Source organism: Chelonia mydas, chromosome 2, assembly GCF_015237465.2.
Source record: "Chelonia mydas isolate rCheMyd1 chromosome 2, rCheMyd1.pri.v2, whole genome shotgun sequence".
Lineage (NCBI taxonomy): Eukaryota > Metazoa > Chordata > Testudines > Cheloniidae > Chelonia > Chelonia mydas.
The window spans coordinates 11,926,029-11,938,481 of NC_057850.1; the positions used below are offsets into that span (position 1 = coordinate 11,926,029).

Here is a 12,453-nt window from a genome sequence, read left to right on the forward strand (position 1 = left end):
TGCTTACTTGACTACCTTGTGCTTTTCGTGGGTGCTTGGACCATGCAAATGACAGTATCTCTCCTTGAAAAGGCAAGTGAAACAAACAGCACAGGAATAGAAATGAGGCGAACGAACAAAAAGAGCAATAATGTGATTGATCATCTAGATTAAATCAAGAGTAAAACTGTAATTGCCAGCAAGGTAAATATATTCATTCTCAATAAAACACATATTTTTAACTGTGCTATTATTCAAGTTGCTGATCAAGGAAAATAACATACCCTCTTACGTAGTCAAAGGATACACACTGATATACACTTAGCTGAGTCTTGCTATGAACAGAGCATAATTGGTGGTTATGTCTGTTGTATTAATAGGCGATGTGACATTTCGTTGAGCTTTCCTCTCATAGGTATAATTTCTCCTGGTGAGTATCTTCATTGCCTTCCAGCCGGGCTGTTACATTGCAGAGCAGCTCTGTTGTTGTTTGATTTTTGACTAAACTGTGAATGGCCCAATCTTTCCCCCACAATGAGGGAAACCAGTCTCCCTGCCTTTCTGCCTCTATAATTATATGTTGCTTTAAGGGAGGACTCATTTTGAAAGGCACAAAGTACATGAGGGAAGGACAGGCTCCTTTCGCACCACTGGTAACAGCCACAAATTAGTCTACCCTATCATCTGTATGGATATAGAACACCTCCTATATATTTATAATTGCCAGGCAAGCATCTACTTATTCCCCACCCACCCACCCACCCCCTGAGCCAGGCTTGGGGAGGAGTGGAGCTGTAGCATTTCAGTGGAGGCTTCCTGAGTCATTTTGCCTGCAGATGAGTGGGCATGCTCAGCAGCCTTTAAAGCTCTGAAATCCACCTCTCTGCAGAAGACCAGTACAAGGTCTATGCACCACTAAAGCCTTATCTGAAGGTTTAAGTGAGACTTAAGTGGTGCACTGGGTTTGTGCTGGCCCAAAGCACAGTGGTGAGTTTCACCTATAGGCGAGATCTGCACTGCAGCTAGGTCGAGTAATTCCCAAATTGGATGGGTATACACATAGACTCTTAGTCTTTAAGACCAGAAGGCAACAATCATGATCACCTGGTCTGACATCCTGCACATTGCAGGCCACGGAACCTTGCCCACTCACTCTTGTAATAGACCCCTAACCTCTGGCTGAGTTCCTTACTCCTTGGGGAATTCTGTGCCAAAATATTAGAAATTCTGCACCAAAAAATTACAAATTCTGCGTATTTTATTTATCAAAATAACACAATGTAATCATGCCAGTTTCAATTATTTTGCTAATTTATTTCAAAATACCTGTCAGCAAGTATGTTTGTAACAATACAGACAACAACAGCAACAAAATTCAGGAAATGTTTTTTTGACAAATAGATTTCTTATAGGCAAATTAATACAGAACTTTGAGTAATAATTCATTTAAACTACAATACAGAACCATATTCCCACACCCCTCAGAAGCAGTGCAAAGGCATAGGGGAGTCAGGGGTAAGGGAGGAGCTGAGGGAGAGAGAAGTAATTGCTGTCAGGGAGCCTGGGAGTGAACCTGGAGAATTGTTGGGTGTGGGTGGGAGAAGTATGGAACAAGGGTTTTTTTGGGGTGGGAGAAGATTGTTAGGTAGTTGGGGAGCCTTCCCCATGCAGACTCTGACTGACCCCTAGCCTCTTCCATTCAGTCAGGCATATCTGCCCCTGTCTCAATGTGTCCCTGCATCCACATGTGTCCCTGAACTCCCACTCAGCCAACCCTCCTACCCCGATGTGTCCCTGCACTCCCACTCAGCCACTCCTCCCCACTGTCCCCATGTGGCCCTGCATCCCCACTCCCATTCAGCCCTCAGCTCAATGCTGTCATCCCTCTATCTCCAGTGCCCCTGCCCCAGTCTGTCCCCCCCACTAGCCCTTCTAAATCCCAGTCTGTGACCCCGCCAGCAGCCCCATGTGCCCTGCTCTGCCTGACTCCCTCACATCCTGTATCTCTTCACCTGGCCCCACAGACAGGGCACTGGTTAGGAAGGCAGCCACTGCCCCCTCTCTCTCTGTGGCTGGCTGCTCCAGCACAGAGCCGGCTGCCCTCTCTTCTGGTACTACAGCAGCCCTTGGTGAGGGGAAGATATAATTGCAGCAGCTCCGTGGCAGAATCTGTTTTCAGCAGGGAAAAAAAAAACCTGCGGGGGACATGAATTCTGGGCAGGCACAGTAGCACAGAATTTTCTCAGCAGTAAAATCACTGGAGTCCTCTAATCATGATTTAAAAACATAAAGTTACAGAGAATCCACTATTTACACTAGTTTAAACCTGCAAGTGACCCATATCTCATGCTGCAGAGGAAGGTGAAAGACCTCCAGGGTCTCTGCCACTCTGCCCTGAAGGAAAATTCCTTCCCAACTCCAAATATGGCGGTCAGTTGGATCTTGCCAAAATGCTCAGGATCCAATAGCCAGACACCTCAGAAAGAGTTCTCTGTAGTAACTCAGAGCCTTCCCCATCTAGTGTCCCATTACCCACCATTGGGGATATTGGCCCCTATCAGTCACAGATTGGCTACATGCCATTATAGGCAGTCTCATATCATCCCCTCCGTAAACTTATCAAGATCAGTTTTGAAGCCAGTTAGGTTTTTTGCCCCCACTGCTCCCCTTGGAAGGCTGTTCCAGAACTTCACTTCTCTGATGGTTAGAAATCTTTGTCTAATTACAAGCCTAAACTTGTTGATGGCCAGTTTATAGCCTTTTGTTCTTGTGTCCACATTGGCGCTTAACTTAAATAACTCCTCTCCCTCCCTGTTATTTATCCCTCTGATGTATTGATAGAAAGCAATCAGATCACCCCTCAGCATTCGTTTGTTTAGGCTAAACAAGCCAAGCTTCTTGAGTCTACTCTCATAAGGTAGATTCTCCATTCCTCAGATCATCCTAATATCCCTTCTCTGCACCTGTTCCAGTCTGAATTCATCTTTGTTAAACGTGGGACACTAGAATTGCACACAGCATTCCAGATGAGGTCTCACCAGGGCCTTGTGTAATGGTAATAACGCTTCCTTTTATCTACTGCAAATACCTCACTTGATGCATCCTAGGATTGAATTAGCCTTTTTCACAATCTCATTGCATTGGTGGCTCATAGTCATCCTATGATCAACCAATACACCTAGGTCTTTCTCTTCCTCTGTTGCTTCTAACTGATTAATCCCCAGTTTATAGCAAAAGTTCTTGTTATTAGTCTCTATGTGCCTGATCTTGCACTTGACACTATTAAATTTCATCCCCTTGTTATTACTCCAGTTTTCAAAGTTATCCAGATCCTCTTAGTATGATATTCTGGTCCTTGTCGGTATTGGCAATACCACCCAACTTTGTACTATCTGCAGATTTTGTTAGCACACTCCCACTTGTTGTGCCAAGATCATTAATGAAAATGTTAGGTAAGACTGGTCCTAACACCGATCCCTGAGGAACTCCACTAGAAATGAACTGTAAGGCTGGAGGGACACCTTTCAGGATGACCCATTGTAGTCTCCCCTTTAACTAGTTCCTTATCTGCTTATCAACTCTCATATTAATCCCCATCTTTTCCAATGTAACTAATATTTTCCCACTTGGGACTGTGTATCAAATGCCTTACTGAAATCCAGGTAGATTAGATCTACTGCATTCCCTTTGTCTAAAAAATCAGTTATCTTCTCAAAGAAGGATCAGGTTGGTCTGGCATGATCTACCTTTTGTAAAATCATGTTGTATTTTATCCCAATTACCACTGACCTCTATGTCCTTAATTACTTTCTCTTTCACAATTTGTTCCAAGACCTTACATACAGTTGAGGACAAACTCATGGGCCTTTAGTTTCCTGCATCACTTCTTTTCCCTTTCTTAGAAATAGGTACTCTATTGGCAATTCTCCAGTCATAGGGTACAACCCCTGAGTTTATGGATTCATTCAAAATTCTTACTATTGGGCTTGCAATTTCATGTGCCAGTTCCTTTAACATTCTTGGATAGAGATTATCTGGGCCCCCTGATTTGGTTCCATTGAGCTGTTTGAGTTTGACTTCCATCTTGGGTGTGGTAATTTCTACTTCCATATTTTCATTTCCATCAGCCACCATGCCACTGCCTCTAAGGTCTTCATTGCCCTCATTAAAAACTGAAGCAAAGTATTTGTTTAGGTATTGAGTCATGCTTAGATTATCAGAGTTTAGCAGTCCCACATCTTTCCTTGTTTTCTTTTTATTTATAAGGCTATAGAACCTTTTACTATTAGTTTTAATTTCCTTTGCAAGGCCCAACTCTGCTTGGTTTTTTGCAGTTCTCACTTTTCCCCTACACTTGCTGACTTCCAAGAGGTAGCTTTCATTGCTGATCCATCCCATCTTCCATTCCTTGTCTGCGTTTTTTCCCTTCATTGTTCCCTGCACCTCTAAGGTGAGAGAGCAGACAGCTCGCACACAACTCCATGCAAAACAGTGGGAAGAGGGGAAATTTTGGCTCAGAACCAACTGTATCAATACAATGTGTTTGTTTAAACAGATCTTAGCCTTTCACAGGTCAACTTTCTATTTAACTGTGGGGTCACTGGAGTGCATTGTTTTTCTAATCGGAATCTTTGATATTAAGCACTTGCATTCATAGATAAAGTGTTTGGCTTTTTGTTTGGTTGGTTTTTTGCTGAATCTATGAACTCTTCAGTAATTGGAAAAAAAACCTATGGTAGAAACACGGTGGGGTAGAGGCCCCAGAAGTGAGCCCATCTCCCAAGGCTGATTATAATCAGGACTGGTTTTAGTATCTAATTGGCTTTTCCATAACAGTCTTGGCTACAGCCATTGCTCCCCCATCAGTTTCTTCATCCCTGTAGAAGGAACTGATCAAATTCCCAAACTCGGCAGGTGGCTCTGAGGTGGAGAAAAGGCCATGATGCTTAGTACATAAGATTGCCCCCCTCTTATGTGCACTAGGGGGTATGGGGAGGTAGGTATGGGGTGGTGGGTGCCTAGCCAACAATCATTAACCTTTTCCACTACTGTGCAGATGCACTGGTTGAACATGACCATAAACCAGGCTTTCCTGTCTTCGCATTATGGGGCTGAGTTTTAATTCAAGGGAATTTCAGCTGCTTACAGACAGACCTCTACCATAGCACTGGTGTCCTAGTACTCCAGCTCTGTTGTGGCTTTGCCCTGTTTTCCAGAGTAGATCTCAATTTGGCAGTGCAATTTTAGCATAGTTTAGAATTTTACAGACTCAGGGGAGTCATTGGGAGCTGTGTGCACAAACTCTGGGCAGAATCTGGCCTGTGAATTCTAACTGTTCACACTTCTTTGCTGGTCCATGTGTGTTTGAAAGAGAGATTCTGGACTAAGTCAGAAGCCGTCTCTGCTGCTGGTTTGTAATGTCTGATTTTCTCTTGACTGCACAGGGCAAGAAGGGTGAAGCTGGGCTCCCAGGACTCGATGGCTTGCCTGGACCTCGGGTGAGTGACGGTTATGCTTTCTTCCTTAGAAACACACTGGCAATAAAACCAGACATGATAGAGTTTTGGTAAAAAGGGACACAACTGTATGAATGACATGTGTTCTAAGAAGCCCTCAGTCAGACAGCTGTGCTACATGCAATGAGTGGCACTGATTCTCCTTTTCTTTACACCAGTTTTACAGTGGTGTAACTCCAGGAGCATGAATGGAGTTATTCCTGATTTACACCAGTCTGAGTGAGGAGAGCCAGGCCCAGTGTCTCGCATTCACTTTAATTATCCTTAACAGTCTCTCACGAGGTACCTGAACTGTGTATCTACCAGGGCATTCTCTGGACATCACTTTTACATCACTCTTCCCAGGGTGAGAGCCTCTCGGTTTACAGTACTTAGGGCAGCATCTCAGCTAATTACTGACTGTGCAAATTGATCATTGCAGAAAGACACCCTGTCAATGCAGCATGGGAAGGGGCTGTTTAACCTTGCTTTGTTATTGGTCAGGTGGCACATCCCCGGGAGGTCTTTGGGGTTCACTTTTCCTTGAGAGGAGGAAGGGGAGAAGGATGGATAAAGATGAGAGAGACAGAACTTCCTTTAACAGGATGTGTTTGCAGTTCAGTGTTCTCCAGAGCGAGGGAGAGTCCCACTCTTGGGTCTGTACTCTCATAGCCCATTGTTCTAAGGCTACTGGGCCAGATTCTGATGGCTGCAGGGGTCAGTGGGGTTGCATGAGCAGTACATTAAGGCAGAATTTGGCCCCGTTGACTCTAGGATGGGGTGTCATATGCCCTGCACGGGAACCACATTGAGGCTTGGTGCCTCCAACTCTCATTTCCTTTCCAGCTGCTTTTGTAAGCAATGCTAGATGATCTAGGGGGGCAGTGATTCGCAACTGTTTACATACAGTGACCCCATCTAGCAACAGAAAAATGCTTTGGGAACTTGTCACAGCATGAGTGGCTCCTTTAAGGGGCGATGGGGCCAACTCCACCAATGCCCTAATTACTTAGCTGCTTCCCGCCTTGAGGAGATGGGACTAAAGGAGTCAGCTGACATGTTAAAGGACACCTAGGCCTTATGTAAGTGTTGAGAGAGATCAGTCTGGGGGAGGAACCGCAGGGGCCGCCTCCTTTGGGAGGCCCTGAACCAGGCTCTACAGGAGAACAGTACTCCAGGGAAACCAGCCTAGGTGCTGAGTGCTTAATACAGAGCAGACTGGGACAGAAGAGGTCCAGGACTAGCTAAAGTCACCTGAGCTGTGTATGAGCTTTAGTGATGGATTTCATTTGGGGACTTCAAGGATTGTTTTGAATTATTTCTGTTGTTAAACCGGCCCTGGCAGGGGTATTAGCAGCAAGAAAGCCTGTGTGGAGTTTATTAAAGAGTCCTGAAGAGGAGGGAAACTGAGTCAGGGTACTGCAGAGCTCCTGCTGGCCATGAGGAAGCTCTCAGGAGGTGGCTGCCCTGTTACAACATCCCTTCTCTTCTCGCCATGAGGAAAGGGAGGATGGTCACAAACCCTCTCGACCCATTTGTGACCACACACCCCAGTTGAGTACCCAGGAGAGAATATAACAATACATTCACCCCCTTTTTAATAATCCATTATCAGTCTTAAGATTGGGGATTTTAGCTCTACAATCAGTTAAACTTTCAAACACAGAAGAGTCGAGATTCTACAGTGATGGGTGATATATACGGTGAATAAGACACGGTTAGCTGTTGGTTGTTTTTGCTTTGCTGGTACTTATTTTATTTCCCCTGGCAAGTACTGCTCTTGTTACTAGGAGAAATCAGCGAGAAATGGATTCTATAGCAGATGTTCGGTATTAAGGTGTTAAGATGACTGTGAAAGCCATCACAGACAAAATCCGATGGTTTGCTAAATTGGTTCAGGTGAAGCCCATTACATCCAATTTAGAACTCTGCCATTTAGGTTCTGCTTTTTGCAATGTCTTTGCTTTTCGGGACTCATTTCATTCTGCAGCATCTGGTTAACCAGTTGTTCAGCAGCTGCCTGGAATGCGAATGTATTAATGTATTTTCAAACACATTTTAAAGGTTTCTTTGCAACCCTGGATGGCATTAAAACTTCCTGTTGAGTGTTATGGACATTCTGAACAACCCAATTTTTTAAAAAGAAATACAGTTCCAGATATCTGCCTCTGAATTAATCAATAATTAACGATTACACAATGAACATAATTCTACTTTAACTGAAGCTCTGCAGTGTTTTTTATATACTTTCATGACACTATTTCAATGTTAATGATGAAAAAGGTTGCTGATTTAGCATTAAGCAGCTTTTCCCTTGGCACTAGCAAAACAAAGCTTGCAAATTTTATGTTAATCAGAAAGAGAGAAAACTCCAGTGCCATCAAGGGATTTTTAAATTGACTGACCATTTGCTGTTCCCCCAGGTATATTAACTTTAAGAATAAAGGAAATTATGCATGTTCTTGTAACAGCACCCTGAGCTGTGCATGTGACTGCAGACTGCCAGATACATTGGATAAAAAGAGCTTCAAATCTGGTCATAATAAAAGCACCTTCCACCTTATAGCACTTTTTAATATCAGGTTTTTACGGGAATTTTTTTTAGCATTGCTACTTTATTGTCTTTTAAGTAAACCAGTGCATGGATTCAGGGAATATTCAAGAGGAAAAGAGAATGTCTCAGATGAGGTCCTTAAAGAACAGTCTCAGGTTCTGCCTCCTGCTCAAAATTCTACTCCGACTATGTCTACACTACCGCAGTAAGTCGACCTAAGTTACGCTACTCCAGCTATGTGAATTATGTAGCTGGAGTCGACGTAGCTTAGGTCAACTTACTGTGGTGTCTACACCACGCTGAGTCGACGGAAGACACTCTCCCATCGACTTACTTTACTCTTCTCATTTGGGGTGGAGTACCGGGGTCGACCAGAGGGTGATCTGCAGTTGATTTGGCGAGACCTGCTAAATCGACCTGCAGTGCATTAGTTGCCAGAGCTTCAATATAGTAGTATAGACTCCATTGGAGTTTTAGAGCACAGGACAGACACAATAATGGGATAACAGCACATTTTTACACGTGCTGCAGGACATGAGTGGGTTGTACTGGAGTGTGTGTTTTTATCTAGGGCCACTGAATTAGAATGATTTGTGTCTAGGAGGAGACTTACACTGAGTGTAAGTTAAATTCACTTGGGGCAGCAGAATACCTCGCAGCAGTTCTTGTCCTCCCTGCCCATCTCTGATGGCTGTCCAGGAGGAAGGGAAAGATCCTGTGACACATTGAGAAAAGACTATGGGATGACACCAGTGCCTGTGATAACATCCTTCCCTCCACAAAATACATGACACTTCTCAGCTTGTGTGAAGAGCTGGTCGGAAAATTAGGATTGCGCTTTTGTGACAACAATGCCCCTCTTTTTCCATCAACATTTCAACCAAAAAGCTTGTTAATTCTGAGAATGTGGAATTTTTTTCAGCCAGACCCGGTTGTGTATGAGCTGCTATTGTGTGCATGTCTGCTACATCTGCCTTATCTATTTAAGCAAAATTAATATTTGTATTTCAGCAAGCACTAGCAATGGTATAAGAGCTTGTGTAGACTAGCACAGACTACCAGTAGGAGAAGAGCTAATGTAGATAAACCGAGGCAGTTTTTCTCCCTGCTCTGAGTAGATTTGTTTGGCACCATGATAAAAACACCTGAACCCATCTACACTAGAAGCTTAACACCAGTGCAATCAGCTGCATTACTGACAGTTGCTGGAATCTGGGTACATATCTGGGTTCGGAATCTGGGTACAGAACTGGGTACTGACAGTTGTTGGAATCTGGAATCTAGTGTAGACTCCCACTTAGGTCCAGAGCACTCCTGATTTCTGTTTGCCTTTTTAAAGAGACCTTGAGTATAAACCCTGGAATGTGCTGAGTTCTTAAAGTCCTATTTACCAGGTAAGACTTTAGTAAGGGGTTGTGTAAAAATCAGAGATGTGCCTGAACTGCAAAGCTCACATCTGAATCCAAACTCTCCCAAAGGTGCTTGAAGTGGGGGGATAGGCGTAGGACCATCTTTGATAAGAATTGAAACAGGGAAAGGGAGAAAAAATAAATCTGGAACCTGTTAGTTTACTAATAGCATTGAAGCCAAAAAACCCTGATGAATGTTTTATGTTGTTTTCATTTGTTGCACTGACTGAATAAAAACCATTAAAAACAACAAAAAGAAGAAATTAAGCTTGTTCATCAATAAACATAAGAAATCGCAGGCTGTGCCTTATGCTAAGATACAAAATTAAGCAAACACAGTCTTTTGCTGAAAAGAAGATCGTCTCAGTGAGAAACTGCAATGTACAAAGCCTCTGCATTCTTATGGCCTCGGGAGGTTATCAGTAATTTTTGTTCAGAAACGTTGGTGCTCCAGTTATCATGCCACTTGGCTTAATAACTAGAGACCTGGTCCATTATGAATGATGCAGCAAGCACTTAAAATGATTAAAAAGCCATGCAAGTTAAATGTACACGACTACTGGCCCTTAGGGCCTTGATTTTCAGTGTTGCCAACAGTCATTTTCTATACCCTTTTACTATTCTCTTGGTTTACAAAACAGGATTTGGGCGGAGAATACAATTTAGTATTGTAATGCAGCATTCATCAAAAGTCCAGCATTGCAAATGTTAGTGTAAGGAGGTGTGAGCAGCAGGGTAGAAGAGAGGTGAAGAACAGGTGGAAGGACCCCAAAGGGGCGGCTGTTCATATGTCAGCTGGTTGTAGCAAGCATAGTAGAAAAGGGGAGTTTTGAGGTGCATTGTGAAAAGGATTGGGGATCTTGGTACAACAACAGTGAAGGCCAGACAGAGGAGAGAATGGGAGACTGAGGCCAAGTCTACACTACAGATCTATATTGATATAACTACGTTGCTCAGGGGGGTGAAAAATCCACCAGGGGCGCTGGAACAATTTTGATAGTGGGGGTGCTGAGAGCCATTGAACCAAATTGTAAACCCTGTATCTGACGGAAACTGCTTCAAGCCAAGGGGTGCGGCAGCACCCCCAGCACCTCTAGTTCCAGCACCTATGAAATCCTCACCCCTGAACGACGCAGTTATATTAATATAGAGCTGTAGAGTAGACATGTGTAGACTTACCAACCTAACCCTGCATGAAGATTTCACGGTGTTGATGGGAGAGCTTTTCCCCCTCAACATAACTACCACCTCTCAGGAAGGTGGATTAACTACACTGACAGGAGAAGCTCTCCCATCAGGATAGGTAGCACCTTCGGTAGGTTCTGCAGCTGTGGCTCTGTATGTGAAGTCAAGCCCTGAGATGAGGCTGCCAGATGGAACTAGTGCAGATATAACAAGAGATGAAATTTCAGAGGTTAAATGGCTGTGAATGGCCCTGCAGATGAGTAAGGACAAATATAGAAGTTGGAGCTGAAAAAGGCCTATTCGCATTAGTGCCATGTATTTTATTAGCATTATATCAGCAGCCAAATAATTCTGCCTGGCCTCAATGCTTGTCTCACTCATAAACTGATGAGCTGCCTAAAAAACATGCACTGCAATCTTTGTTATATGGATTAAGTGTTATATGGATCAAAGGAGTGGAGAACCTATCTTGTGAGAGGAGACTAACAGAGCTTGGCTTGTTTGCTTAAACAAATGAAGGCTGATGGTAGATATGATTGCCCTCTGTAAGTACATCAGAGGAATAAACACCAGGGAGGGAGAGGAGTTATTTAAGTTAAGAGCCAATGGTGGCACAAGAACAAATGGATATAAACTTGCCACCAGTAAGTTTAGGCTAGAAATTAGATGGTTTCTAACCATCAGAGGAGTAGCCCAGTGGGGCAAAAAAACCCTAATTTTTTTCAAGACTGAGCTTGATGAGTTTATGGATGGGCTGGTATGAAGAGAGTGCCTACAATGACAAATATCACCAACGGCCAGAGATGGGACACTAGAGGGAGAGGGCTCTGAGTTACTACAGAGAATTCTTTCCCAGTGTCTGGCTGGTGGGCAGAGGTGAAAGTAAGCCGGTACGGTCCGGTACAGCGTACCAGACCTGTCCGGCTTCCCCGGCGGTGATTTAAAGGGCCCGGGGCTCCGGCTGCTGTGGGGAGCCCCAGGCCCTTTAAAGCACCACCAGAGCTCAAGCAGCAGGGCTCGTGTAGTGCTTTAAACGGCCCAGGGCTCCCCGCAGCGGTCGAAGCCCCTGGTCCTTTAAATCCCTGCCGGAGCCCAGCTCGAGGGGGGATTTAAAGGGCCCAGTGCACCTGCCACTGTGGGGAGCCCCAGGCCCTTTAAATCACCACCAGAGAGCGGCGGCAGGGCTCCGGCGGTGATTTAATGGGCCCAGGGTTCCGGCCGCTGCGGGGAGCCCCGTGCCCTTTAAAGCGCCACCCAAGCCCCGCTGCTCAAGCCCCGGGGTAGCAGCGGCATGGCTCCCGCGGTGATTTAAAGGGTCCGGAGGTCCTCAGCGGCTGGAGTCCTGGGCCCTTTAATTCGCCCCTGAGCCCCAGGGCTCTCGGCCGCCTCTGCAGCTGCTAGCTCTGGGGTGATTTGAAGGCTCTGGGGCTCCCAGCCACAGCCAGCGCTCTGGGGCCTTTAAATCTTGATTTAAGGGCACACCCTCTTCCAGTTGAGGCCACGCCTCTTCTGGTTGAGGCCACGCCCCCTCATGACTCCAGCAGACCTGTAAATCCTTTAAGTTACTTTCACCCCTGCTGGTGGGTCTCACCCACATGCTCAGGGTCTAAATGATGCACCATATTTAAGGTTGGGAAGGAATTTTCACTGAGGTCAGATTGGCAGAGACCCTGGATTTTTTTGCCTTCCTCTGCAGTGTGGGGCATGGGATACTTGCTGGTTTGGACTAGAGTAAATGGTGGATTCTCTGCAACTGAAAGTCCTTACATCAAGATTTGAGAACTTCAGTAACTCAGCCAGAAGTTATGGACCAATTACAGGAGTGGGTGGA

At 44.8% G+C, this 12,453-nt stretch overlaps 1 protein-coding gene across 1 annotated transcript in view; it reads left to right on the top strand.

Moving 5' to 3' along the window:
- Positions 1-12,453, top strand: part of COL22A1 (collagen type XXII alpha 1 chain) — a 325,582-nt gene that overhangs the window by 218,486 nt on the left and 94,643 nt on the right. Inside the window, exon 23 of the mRNA XM_037892981.2 lies at positions 5,424-5,477. Coding sequence (XP_037748909.2) covers positions 5,424-5,477 — 54 coding nt within the window. The remainder of the gene's footprint in view (positions 1-5,423; positions 5,478-12,453) is intronic.